This window comes from Mytilus galloprovincialis, chromosome 3, assembly GCF_965363235.1.
Source record: "Mytilus galloprovincialis chromosome 3, xbMytGall1.hap1.1, whole genome shotgun sequence".
Classification (NCBI taxonomy): domain Eukaryota; kingdom Metazoa; phylum Mollusca; class Bivalvia; order Mytilida; family Mytilidae; genus Mytilus; species Mytilus galloprovincialis.
The window spans coordinates 87467321-87481231 of NC_134840.1; the positions used below are offsets into that span (position 1 = coordinate 87467321).

General features: G+C 32.0%; 1 protein-coding gene across 1 annotated transcript in view; it reads right to left on the reverse strand.

Moving 5' to 3' along the window:
* Positions 1 to 359: 359 nt before the first annotated feature.
* LOC143069284 (nuclear RNA export factor 1-like) overlaps positions 360 to 13911 on the reverse strand; it is a 32134-nt gene continuing 18582 nt past the window's right edge. The window contains exons 16-24 of the mRNA XM_076243840.1: positions 13670 to 13716; positions 13413 to 13477; positions 11468 to 11583; positions 10148 to 10190; positions 9461 to 9530; positions 6444 to 6501; positions 5908 to 6077; positions 5012 to 5072; positions 360 to 1213 (exon numbers count right to left, since the gene is read on the reverse strand). Coding sequence (XP_076099955.1) covers positions 1175 to 1213; positions 5012 to 5072; positions 5908 to 6077; positions 6444 to 6501; positions 9461 to 9530; positions 10148 to 10190; positions 11468 to 11583; positions 13413 to 13477; positions 13670 to 13716 — 669 coding nt within the window. The 3' untranslated portion in view covers positions 360 to 1174. The remainder of the gene's footprint in view (positions 1214 to 5011; positions 5073 to 5907; positions 6078 to 6443; positions 6502 to 9460; positions 9531 to 10147; positions 10191 to 11467; positions 11584 to 13412; positions 13478 to 13669; positions 13717 to 13911) is intronic.

Below are 13911 nucleotides of genomic sequence, written 5' to 3' on the forward strand. Positions count from 1 at the left end.
GTTCACTTGTGGAGAGTTGTCTCATTGGCAATCATACCACATCTTCTTTTTTTTTATATATATACCCACAAACTGAAAAACATAATGCCCTAGGTGGGGCATGGAATTCTGTTGTGATTACCAGAACAGGACTGATGGACAGGTCAAAAAACATGACACCCTACACAACAATGGGGAATAATTATATATGTACAGACAATGCAAATTGGGTACAATTATGGATGGACAGACAATGTGAATGGGGTATAATTATGGATGGACAGACAATGTGAATGGGGTATAATTATGAATGGACAGACAAGGTGAATGCAACTTAAGTGTGTGTATAACAAAATGAAAGAAAAATAACGACAATTAAATATTTCAGATACCATTTTTATTAAAAAATAAAATGATAAAATCTTTCCATTTTCAATTTGACCCCTCATGATCAATTAAAACTAAACAATAAATTTCTACACTTCTTCATTCATTCTAACTTCTGTAAATATCATTCATTAAAAAACTCATATTACACCACTTTCACACATAAAAGCTTTCAGTATTTACAAATAATTCATTTTGCATGTTAAATCAATCAAATTAATAAAATATCTCTTTTTCACCGAGGAATTATTCTTCAATAGAATCTATACACACAAAACAATACTGCATTAACAGTTAATAGTAACAATACACCATCAATGTTTTTGTTTATTTTTTTAACAGTCATAAAAGGATGGATGATTTGATAATTACAATATAGATAGCACTACAACAGTTTATCTGAAACTGTTAAATGAACAAACAACATATGAATGACAAGTGAATTCTTTTTTACAATTTGAGCAAATAAATCTTTTGACCGGAAATGATCTGTTCATTTAATTTGTACATCATATAATAACAAGTTTGACATTCAGAGTTTATCCCTACATTTAATCATGTGTAAGTGTCATTATCTGTACTTGTTGTTTTTCTACATTATAGATGTACATACAATACAAGATTCAATTTAAGATCAGATCAATTGTGTTAATTATACAGAACCACAGTTTGAGCTACAATAATTGTCTATCTGCTCAGTGATTGGATATCATTGTTACACAGTATTTAGGTCCTTTAATAAGTAACAAAACTATAAGTCTATGATGGTCCATTGATGAGTAATTTGGCAGTATAACACAGTCTCTTATCAACTTAGAAAAGCTTCTGGAGGAATCTTGTTTTGCTTCTGTCAGAATAAAATATAAAGTTTGAAAATTATTCAATATAAACACAACAGTTCTTATATTCTTACATAGAAAACAACATAGCTATTTTACAGTTCTTCAGAAAAAAAAGTTTTATAATTTTTGTGTGTGTGCATGGTACAGTCGTTTGTTACTGTGCATCATATTTGTTTTCGCAGTTGATTTTCTTTATTGAATTGTTTTTATATTTGTGATCTTGGGGCCTTTAATATGCAGTATGGGATTTTCTCATTCAGGACAGCTGTATGGTGACCTATAGTTGACTTTTACATCATTTGGTTTCTGTTGGAGAGCTATCTAATGGAAAATAAAACCACATATCCTTTTTTTTTTATATATATATATACAGTCGACTCTCGTTATCTCGAAGTCAGCCAGACCAAAGAATTATTTCGAGATACACGTAGTTTGACTCAAACGCAAACCGGAAGTTTGACAGAACAAGGGACACAAAACTTGCTTAGTTTGGTAAAGCTAAAATAAATCCGGGTGAATATGGGAAGGGGGTCGATATTCTGGTATCAGATCGATGTATTTGTATGTCATGGTCTTTCATTATTATGATAACATTATTTTTACATATTCAATTGTTTCAGTTACATTTTTTTCCTATGGCTATTATCCGAGAGAGTAATTTCCAATCGATAGTTTCATTATTCAGGTCGTTTATAGTTGACAAAATGGTTTATTCTCAGATACAAGAGATTTTAGAAAATTTAGATTTCTCTGCATTTAGTTTTATCTCACTCTTTCTTTTCAAAAGAAAACACATGAAGATTTAATACGTCGATTGAGTAGTTTTTGGGTGATCATCAACGGAAGTCATAATCCTTACTTTATACACACCCAAGTTAATTAGTTTAAATCACAATTAATTGTTTTGTAAACATTTTAAATACTTTTTCAAACATTAACAATGTATCACTCATTATTTATAAAAACTCTATAAAAGATAACCTCAGGTAAACACTCGTGGAAATAGCATGTCATAAATCAATACAGTGGTCAGTGACTGGAAATTTAATTACACGTGTATTGTCAGATTAACTCTTCAATCCATTTAAATCCCGGAGGTCATGTTTTGACATATGTGTATTAGTTCGAGATAAATAATGAATTTTAAATGCTTTTGTTAACCTTGGGATCGTTAATTTAGTTCGACTCAACCGAAATTTCGACTCATCCAATTTCGATTCATCAGGAGTTGAATTACATCTATTTATATGAAACAAAGTTTGGGACCACGTGAAAAGTTCTACTCATCCGAAATTTCGAGTCAACCGAGTTCGAGACAACGAGAGTTAACTGTATATATTAAGAAAAAAAAAACTAAAACATTCCATTCTTTTCACACTGCTATTCATTTATCCCTTGTAGACAGATATAATTGAAAACAGAAATAAAATTTCTAAAATAAGAGGATAACCAGATGCTCCACAGGGTGCAGCTTTATACGACCGCAGAGGTCGAACCCTGAATAGTTGGGGCAAGTATGGCCACAACATTTAAGCTGGATTCAGCTCTAAATTTGGATTGTGATTAAATAGTTGACACAGCATAGATTTCTGACACAGAATGAATGTGGTCTAATGAACTTAAACTTAAAAACTTAAAAATTTTAAATTGGACATTTACCTATTATGGTCCAATATCCAAAATCTAAATACATGGTTAGATTCAGCATATCGTAGAAACCAAAGAATTCAATTTTTGATGAAATCAAATAATGTTCAATTTTAGACCCTTTAGACCTCAATGTGGACCAATTTGATAATCGGGCCCAAATATTATAAAAATCTAAATACATGGTTAGATTCAGCATATTGAAGAACCCCATATATTCAATTTTTGTTGAATCAAACAAAGTTTAATTTTGGACCCCGATTTGGACCAACTTGAAAACTGGGCCCATAATCAAAAATCTAAGTACATGTTTAGATTCAGCATATCAAAGAACCCCAAGAATTCAATTTTTGTTAAAATCAAACTAAGTTTAATTTTGGACCCTTTGGACCTTAATGAACACCAATTTGAAAACAGGACCAAAAATTAAGAATCTAAATACAGTTAGATTTGGCATATCAAAGAACCCCAATAATTCATTTTTTGATGAAATTAAACAAGTTTAATTTTGGACCCTTTTGGCCCCCAATTCCTGAACTGTTGGGACCAAAACTCCCAAAATCAATCCCAACCTTCCTTTTGTGGTCATAAACCTTGTGTTAAAATTTCATAGATTTCTATTTACTTTTACTATAGTTATTGTGCAAAAACCAAGAAAAATGCTTATTTGGGACCTTTTTTTGGCCCCTAATTCCTAAACTGTCGGGACCAAAACTCCCATAATCAATCCCAACCTTCCTTTTGTGGTCATAAACCTTATGTTAAAATTTCATAGATTTAAAGTTATAGTGCGAAAATGAAATGTCTTCGGACGACAACGCCGTCATACCAATATACGACCAAAAAATTTTCATTTTTTGCGGTCGTATAAAAACCATCATCATGAAAATCATCTAAAAATTGTCATCTAATATCTGTGGACATACAACAATAAGAAATACAAATGTTAAAATTCCAAGTTCTCCAAGCACTGAGGGTTAAAGATTGCTTCCAATTTTCACTGTTTCCTTAAAATTGAGACAATGCATTGCATATTTAGGTATAACTGTGAATTGTGTTATTTCCCTGTACTCCTTTTCTGATAATAAAACTTTATAAAATCCAGAGTGCTTTTCTGAATTTGCCTTGGATAGAAACGCTCAAATCCCAAAAAAATTGGCAATAGATTTACACCTCATTTTGTTAATTTGATATATGAGCAAATATTATTAATTGCATGACATGGCCATTGTAGTATCTAAAGAGTGTACACCACTATGCCCTATGCTGTACATACTCATTTAACACAGGTAGAGAAACATTGGATTTTCTTAACCCTTTCGCCGACGAGTCCCGGTTTACCGGGATTCACGCTTCAGACAGCTGACGATGAGTCCCGTTTTACCGGGATCGGAATACCTCTTTTATGTTTCCCGCTCAAACAGTGCAAACGTGGGTTATCTTTCTTTGATGGATAACCCGGATGAAAGTGTAAACATGCCGGTTCCGTTTGTTGAAAACCGTGTCAAAATCAGAGGAAATTTACGGAATTTACGAGAATTTGAAATGAGGGAACATTTTTTTTGAAAGAATATGGAAGAATTGAAGCCAAACTAGTATACTTTTTTGACATAAAATGTCGTTTTATGTACAAAACAGTTGGAATGGACATCGATCAGTGTGAGGAATTTGTACAGCCTCATAAAATTTTTCAAAATTTTGCCGTTTTGGGTTAAAAAATTACGATTTGGGGTGAAAGAGTCGAATTTTGAGAATTTCACCTTGATAATGACGAAAATTTGAAAATTTTGATATTTTATGAAGAAAAAATTGTCAAAACATGAACAAAACTGTGAACATGGTCTTAGTGAATAAAATAAATACACAAATAACTATAAACAAGTTTTTATTGACATTTATTATGAATATTTCCAACTTGAGTAATAGTAGCCAGGGACGCCATCGTCTCAGAGTAGCTTCTGTCTGGGCAGCAATCGGTGAAAGGGTTAAATAGTTTGTTTTGTTTTATCAGTTCTTCATCGTTTGTATTAGATTAATGCATATCTGGTGCAACAAATTTAGTACCTTTAATGTATGTCAAAAAAATAGTGTTCAGAAGAATTTTTATAGTATTTTTTAAGATGACTGTAAAAATTAAAATGATAGTAAATACAAACCTGTAGTTCAGAGAATACCTTCCCAGCTTCCATATAATCCCAATTATACTGTTGCAAACATCTGTAAAATAAATGTATCAGGCTTATTATAATATGCTATGTTGAACAAAACTAAACAAACGAAACAAAAATATGGCTTGCTTGCATAAAAGCCTGTACCAAGTTAGGAATATGACTGTTGTTATCCATTTGTTTGTTGTGTTTGGGCTTTTGGTTTTGCTATTTGATTACAGACTTTCCGTTTTGAATTTTCCTCTGAGTTTAGTATTTTTGTTAATTTACTTTTTGGAAACTTTGTTAGGATGTTTGCTCAAGCATTGTAATTAAGATTTATGTCTTAATAAAATTAAAAGGAGGGGTAACAGTTTGTTTGCATGATACAAATAGCTGATTGGACAATGAATATTATCATATTGTTTGCAGCCAGGCACACATCTTTAATGCTGTACCATCACTGGGGAGAATTGAATAAGATCAAAATAAGCATCTATAAATATGATAGTATTTGTTTTTAATTAAAATGAAATAACAAAAGTCATTTCATTTATAAAATGAAAATACTTCTTGGAATAAAAGAAGAAATGAGGTAAATGATTCAGCAACCCAGCAGTACACAATAACCAAATATGTCACCATAATCTCATGAACAAGCCATGTATCAATTTCTAGACTTATGTGGTATGGTTTTGTTCAACTATAGTTGTTTAACTTTTATGTCATTTGGTTTCTGTTTGAGAGTTGTCTTATTGGCAATCTTCTTATTCTTATATCATACATATTTTAACGTTGATGGATATTTTAAAAAAAAAACCAACAACCTTGCTCTCATTTTTCATTTACAACCTTGTCTTTTCATTATAAGTTAAGGTAAAGGTAAAACCAAAATTAAAGCTTACTTTGCTGAATAATCAGCATTCATTCCGGAGTCATGACAAAAACTCTGGATCTTCTGTTGTTGTTCTGGTGTGAATGATGTACTGCTAGCAGGTGGAGGAAAGAGTACTGATGGTCCCTCATCTGGAACTGGACTAGAGGACGGTGTAGGAGCCTGAGACTTGAAGGCTTTCTGTAATAAACCATGTTATGAATATTGTGAATATATGTAATTGAATAGTCAGATAGTTATTACAAATTTTTCATCATCTGTCACATTTGAAAATAAATGTTAACCTTTTGAAAAATATCTTTTAAATACATGAAGAAGTTCTATGTTGATCTTAGATGGATCAAGCAACTATCTTTTTTGGTTCCTTGAGTACTTTTTTCTGTACTCATACATCCTTGGTTTTCAAATTGGCTTTGAGCTTTTTTGAGGCAGGTGAATTCAGGAAAAACAATTTGAATGCATATAACTTATCAATTGTTATATTTGTTTATTTTATACTGCATGGTCTCAAGCGACTTCTTTTAAAATAAAATATGTAATATATACCTGAAACTGTTCATGTGAAGCATTTGTAACAGTCATCATATCATTTACAATCACCATCCTGTAAAATAAAATATGTTTGACTAACAGTTCATGGAGCACTAAATACTGTGTGATATTAAAAATGACAAATAACAAAAGCAGCAGGTAATATCAGTTCCAAACAAAACTAGAGGCTCTCAAGAGCCTGTATCCGCTCACCTAATTCTACTTGGATTTTGAAATCATATAAAAATATAAAATTTGGCTACAAAGTAACAACACTTGGCCAGCACCTCATTAAGAAAGAAACATTTATGCTATGTTTGCTTTCATTCAATTCAGTGGTTCTATGTTAAACCAAGTCCCCTGCTGGAAGCCATCTTGGATGATGGATTGGCTACAAAGTAACAACACTTGGTCAGCATGTCATAAGGAACATTCATGCTATGTTTGACTTCATTCCATTCAGTGGTTCTCTAAAATATGAAAATTTGTATGCATTTCCTATTGGGTCCTATGTTAAACAAAGAACCCCGCTGGCAGCCATCTTGAATGACGGATCGGCTACAAAGTAACAACACTTGGTCAGCTTCTCATAAGGAACATTCATACTATGTTTTGTTCATTCCATTCAGTGATTCTCTAAAAGAAGTCATTTGTATGCATTTCCCATTGGGTCCCATGTTAAACTAAGTCCCCCGCTGGGGGCCATCTTGGATGATGGATCGGCTACAAATTAACAACACTTGGTCAACATCTCATAAGAAACATTCATGCCATTTTTGGTTTTATTCCATTCAGTGGTTCTCTAAAAGAAGTCATTTGTATGCAATTCCCATAGGGTCCTATGTTAAACTAAGTCCCCCGCGGGCGGCCATTTTGGATGATGGTTCAACTACAAAGTAACAACACTTGGTCAGCAACTCATAAGGAACATTTATGCCATGTTTGGTTTCATTCAATTCAGTGGTTCTATAAAAGAAGTCATTTGTATGCATTTCCCTTTGGGTCCTATGTTAAACTATGTCCCCACTGGCGGCCAATTTGGAAGATGGATTGGCTTCAAAGTAACAACACTTGGTCAGCACCTCATAAGGAACATTCATGTCATGTTTGGTTTTATTCCGTTCAGTGGTTCTATAAAAGAAGTCATTTGTATGCATTTCCCATAGGGTCCTATGTTAAACTAAGTTCCCCGCTGGTGTCCATCTTGGATGATAGATCGGCTACAAAGTAACAACTCTTGGTCAGCACCTCATAAGGAACATTAATGTCATGTTTGGTTTCATTCCATTCAGTGGTTCTATAAAAGAAGTCATTTGTATGCATTTCCCATAGGGTCCTATGTTAAACTATGTCCCCTGCTGGCGGCCATCTTGGATGATGGATCGGCTACAAAGTAACAACACTTGGTCAGCACCTCATAAGTAACATTCATGTCATGTTTGGTTTCATTCCATTCAGTGGTTCTCTAAAAGAAGTCATTTGTATGCATTTCCTTTAAGGTCCTATGTTAAACTAAGACCCCCACTGGGGGCCATCTTGGATGATGGATCAGCTACAAAGTAACAACACTTGGTCAGCACCTCATAAGGCACATTCATGCAATGTTTGGTTTCGTTCCATTCAGTGGTTCTCTCAAAGAAGTCATTTGTATGCATTTCCCTTAGGGTCCTATGTAAACTAAGTCCCCCCCCCCTGGTGGCCATCTTGGATGATGGATCGGCTACAAAGTAACAACACTTGGTCAGTACCTCATAAGGAACATTCATACCAAGTTTGGTTTTATTCCATTCAGTGGTTCTCTAGAAGAAGTTCAAAATGTAAAAAGCTAATGACAATGCCGGACAACAATGGACAACGCCGGACGCCAAGTGATGAGAAAAGCTCACTTGGCCCTCTGGGCCAGGTTAGCTAAAAACAGGTGTGAAATGAAGTGCTTCTAAATATTGGTTTTAAAATGAATAAAGTTTTAGAGACATGTCTATGCAACATTGTTTGTAACCTTTGTTTTACTGTGCTTATCCAATCACCTTTGTGCTATTATAATACAATCAAATTGATTTCTAGCAAAATAAATTAATTTACAATAAATATCTTTATTAGAAAGAACAAATTGTGTATTTTATGTAAAATGTCCTATACCTAAATAGAATAGTCCATTCAGGACATTGGACATGAAGAAAGAAAGCTAGCTATCAGTCATTTTAATTAGCTCTGTCAAAATCAACCAGGTAAATCTAAAGGTAGTTAAATGACCACCTGTTGATATTAGCTCTCACAATACCTATTGTACAATTTAAATGGACAAATTGTATTGACAATTTTTCAAACAGGTTAGGCAATAGGTATGATAATAGCACAAAGGCTACGGGATAAGCACAGTAATTGGACAACATCACCAATTTCATGGCGTCAATCCACAATTGATGCAATTAAAACTACATGCAAGAGCAGATAACCTATCTTAGATTTTAAATGTATGATTTGAAGGTGATTTCTGTCAGTTTCATTAGAATGGAGATAACAATATTGTATTTTAAGCTCAGATGACATTAGTAGTTCATCTTAAACAAATCTAATCACAAACTAATACATGTACATGTAAACTAAGCAAAAGTTTCAGTCAATAGACTGTGACTGAGGGGGCAGGGCAAAATATTCTCCATGAAAATCAGACATGCTAATGCTAATACTACTGCATACCAAAAACTACTGTAACTTCCTTATTTTGGGACAAAGGTCGTCACAGTTTTCTGTGTTTAGGGAAATACAAATTTTCGAATAGGTTTCGAAGCAAGTATCCATTTAAATACAATACAATCAATCCACAAAAGTTAGTACCCACCAATATAAATGAATTTCATTTCATGGTGCATAAGAGTGATATCATGCTTATTAACTTTTATTTTAAACAAACTGCAATCATTTATAAACTGAAGATTATATATTTCAATGTCAAAATACAAAAGGAGAGAAACACATGTATAATAATATTTATTGCACAAAAAGTAACTAAGTATCTTTTTAAAGCTTACCCAGTGCCACTTGGTACTGTTACAAAATGTCTGCTAAATGATCTTATGGGTGGTTTATCTGATCTACTATCTAAAAAATAAGAATAAGGTTAACTCTTACATGTGAAAAATTACCTGTGGAATTATTTTAACTAGAGGCTGTATTTCTGATCTGGTGTAAATAATTCCATATTGATTAACATAAACATCACTTTTTATAAGAATATTATAAGATATTATAATTAAAACTTTAATCTGAAATAATGCAAGACATTATAAATTTCTCTAAAAAAAACCAGATATTTAATGCAAAAAGTGTTATGTCTTGCAATTGTCAAAGAATGAAAAACTTTGGATATGCTGTTCAAATATTTATGCAATTCTAGCATAAAATATGTTTCAAGTTTAAATCATTGTTTAGTTGTGATGAACAACATATATTTGGATTGACAAGGTGAAATATTTGTAAACTACAACTATACCATCTAAAGCTTGAAAACAAACAGTTTTGATATTTTGCAGTGGATTTTAATTTAATTTCGACAACCGAAGAGCTTGTGTTGATTCTAGTCAGGCCACCAAGGCTCCATAGAAAAATGTGTCAAGTGTTAAATTTCACAAGCATCATGGCCATATTGGATGCCATTCATAAATAAACAATTATTGTACTTGAAATGTAATATTGAAAAAAGCTATGGAAATGCTTACCTTCTTTGAATACACCCAAAACTGTAAAGCTCATAAGAGAAGACTGAAAAAATCAAAAATATTAAAAAATTAAGTTGACAAAATGTTGACATGTATTTTATAAATATAGATGCTATCAATGCATCAAGCAAGAATGCTTTAACTTGAAACAAAAGATCTATAAAATATAACATAAAAAAAATATATATTAAATTAATGTGTCAAGAGTGGAGATCTGCAGTATATAATGAAAAATGCCACAAGAATCTCTTTTTCTAAAGATGGTGGACAATATTTCATGATTTTGTTTATGATACATCCTTAAAAAAATTGTGACTTATCTACACATCTGTAGTCTAATAGTAACAAATTTTCCTGTTGTCAAAAAACAAATCGGTTTACAAACAAGGTACTGTCAAAATTTTGAGATAGCTTCATTTACTTCTGAATAGGCTTAGAAGCAGATACAAATGTGAACTGTAGTGTGAAGATATAAATAAGTCAATTTTTTCTATTTGTAAAGGGGCATAGAGAAAAGTGACATCACCAAATTCAAACTTGATCTGTGCTTTGTGGTAATAAGCATTGTGTATAAGATTCATAACATTTGGTTAAGGTTCAGTTAGATTGATTGATAGTTGATTGTTTTACATCGCATTTGCAATGGAAACCAATTTCAGGACATACAGATTTACAGAAGGAAGGTCATTCAGACTGCCAAGTGTAAAATTTAATGAATGCCACCTCCACAACATCAGGTGCATAACAAAGTGAAAAGGAAAGATATTAATTAGATCTGACTGATAGAAAAGAACAATAATATGTGAATTACACAGAATAAGACACAAACACATAGTAAAGTGATTACATATATTGGCTTTGGTCCATATACCTTTTGTAAGATGACTTACTGCTCAATTAACTGCCAAATGGCAATTGTTACTTTTTGTTAAATGTATTTATCTATAAGTTATCAAATGATACATTAAACTATACCATTGATTTATAGCTATCTCATATTTTCTTTTTAGTATAATATAGAAAAGAAGATGTGGTATGATTGCCAATGAGACAACTATCCACAAAAGACCAAAATGACACAGACATTAACAACTATAGGTCACTGTACAGCCTTCAACAATGAGCAAAGCCCATACGGCATAGTCAGCTATAAAAGGCCCCGATAAGACCTTGTAAAACAATTCAAATGAGAAAACTAACGGCCTTATTTATGTTAAAAAAAAAAATGAACGAAAAGCAAATATGTAACACATAAACAAACGACAACCACTGAATTACAGGCTCCTGACTTGGGAGTATTTATACATAGAGGATATTTACCGAGGCATGATCAACATCCACCACAAATGAGTTGTAATCATGAGTTGTTTTTGGCAGTTCACACAGCTGTGACACAATTCCAAGTTTTCCTTTCTTAAGAACTTTTTGACGTTTTCCTGAAATTAAAATCAATGAATGTATCAAACCTGCAGTTAACCAATGGATTTGCTAAAAAGATTGAACAGTTACTTGCTACATTAGATTTTTCACATGTTTGGAAAAATCATAATACTATTTTAAAAAGGCGCTTATTATATGCAATTCATACCAAACTTAATGATAGATATCTGAATTATTGGAAAAATATATTTGGTGATAATAAATCAGTACACAGTAATAAGCTGAGAACATATAGACAGCTTAAAGAAAATTATAAATTGGAAACCCCCTATTTATTGTTAAATATAGACAGAAAAGTAATAGGACATTTTGCTAAAATTCGCATTAGTAATAGTGTTCTTAGAATTGAACAAGGGCGTCACACTAAAACTCCTGTAGAAGAAAGAATTTGTCCTTTGTGTTTCTTAGAAGTATAAGATGAATTTCATTTTACTTTAAAATGTACAAAACTAAATATAATTAGAGAACAATTGTTTTCCAAAATTAGTGAAATATTTCCCTCTTTTTTAAATATGACTAATGAAGCTAGATTTAAATTTTTGTATACGTGTGGTGAGACTGATATAATTAGAATTATTGTTAAATTTATAAGCGACATGTACATTTCTAGAAATGCTTTATTAAGTACTAAATAACTTCGTGGTACCACCTCCTCATATATAAATATCTACAATGTTTATGAATTTGGTCTGATATATATGTTTGTATGTTTGTGTATAACCAATGTGCATTGTCTTAGTATCAATCCTGTAATTTTGGATTTCAAACCAATAAAAATTACTTACTTACTTACTTGAAAGTTTTTAAGCCAGGAGTGAAACAATGATGTTAAGTTTTAAATTTTAAATTACATCAAATACAAATTCTCAAACATATAACTCTCTACTTTATATAATGTGGCATCCCTTTTTAAATCTCTACTTGAAAATCAAATATCGAAATATATATCATTTAATTTGTTACCAACATTTTTAAAAACAAATTTTGACTTATAATAATTAATACTAGAACACACCCGTGATATCGTGGGTCCGTGACTGAATTAAAGTATATGACTATGCGTAAGCCTTATTTTAGTATTGGTATTGGCATCTGATAAAGTCATGCCAGTTATAAGATACACAGTTTTCTCTGCTTTCAAAATCTTTCTGCTTGAACCCATCGACCTGGAACTAATTGATATTGGTAATATTAATTATTTGGAAAACAAAAGGTCCTGGCTAAATAAAGTTGAATTCTTTTATTCGCTGTTTTACGTCATGCCTGCTAACAAATTGAAAACTGTACCTATACGCCTTATTCTAAGTCCAGATTTTTAGTATTCGTATTCTTATCTTAGAAAGTCTTACTGATTAAAATACTACAATAGGGAACAATTTGACAATGATTGAATTTAGTAGTGCCAACCCTGTGATTATGACCCGTGTATATAGCAAAATCCTAAATACACCGTTTAGTGGTGCGCCTGTCAATTGCGAAACATACAGATAAGGTAATAGGTAACAGGTGAATATACTATTGGTATCGGTATCGGATTCGACCCGGAACTTGTTAATTATTGGCAATATTAATTATGTGGAAAACAAAAGGGTCTGGAGTGGTGTAATATTTAATCTACACCATTGTCCTATATTAGTTATATATAAAGTTGAATTCTTTGACTTGTCGTTTTACCCGATGACGGCTGACAAATTGGACCTCGTTATTTTAGTATTATAGATATAATATTGTAACCTCTCATCACTATGCTATGTATTCTTGTAATGAATGACAACTGGCATTTAACACACCCAAATATGTAACCAAGCAATATCTTTTAATTTACCTGGGTCTCTTGACATCTTTAAAAGATTTCTGCTCTCTGGCATGTAATCATGTAACTTTGGTTGACTGAAATGAATACATATGAATTAGTTGGAATAGTTAAAATATGTTTTCCATCATCAATTCATATCTAGGGCATTCTATATTCAGTACTTTATAGGGAAATACATTTTCAATTCTTCATAATTTGACATAAAACTAATGACAAGTCTGATGATATTGATTGATAACAAACAAGATGAACAAGTATAAGCTTACGTGTATTCAATCAATGGATTAAAAGCTGTTGACAGCGAGAACAGAGCCTGAAATCACACATAAAGTACAATTTATATAAAGTGCTTATTGAACAATATACTTCTACTTTCTCAAATTCTCAGTCAATTTATACTACATGTATTCCAGAAAAGCTGATAATGATCAAAGTGTTAAAGATTGTTCCAAGTTCTCCATAGGTCAATATTAAATTATGACTTCACATTTTTATGCTTTCCTCTGAA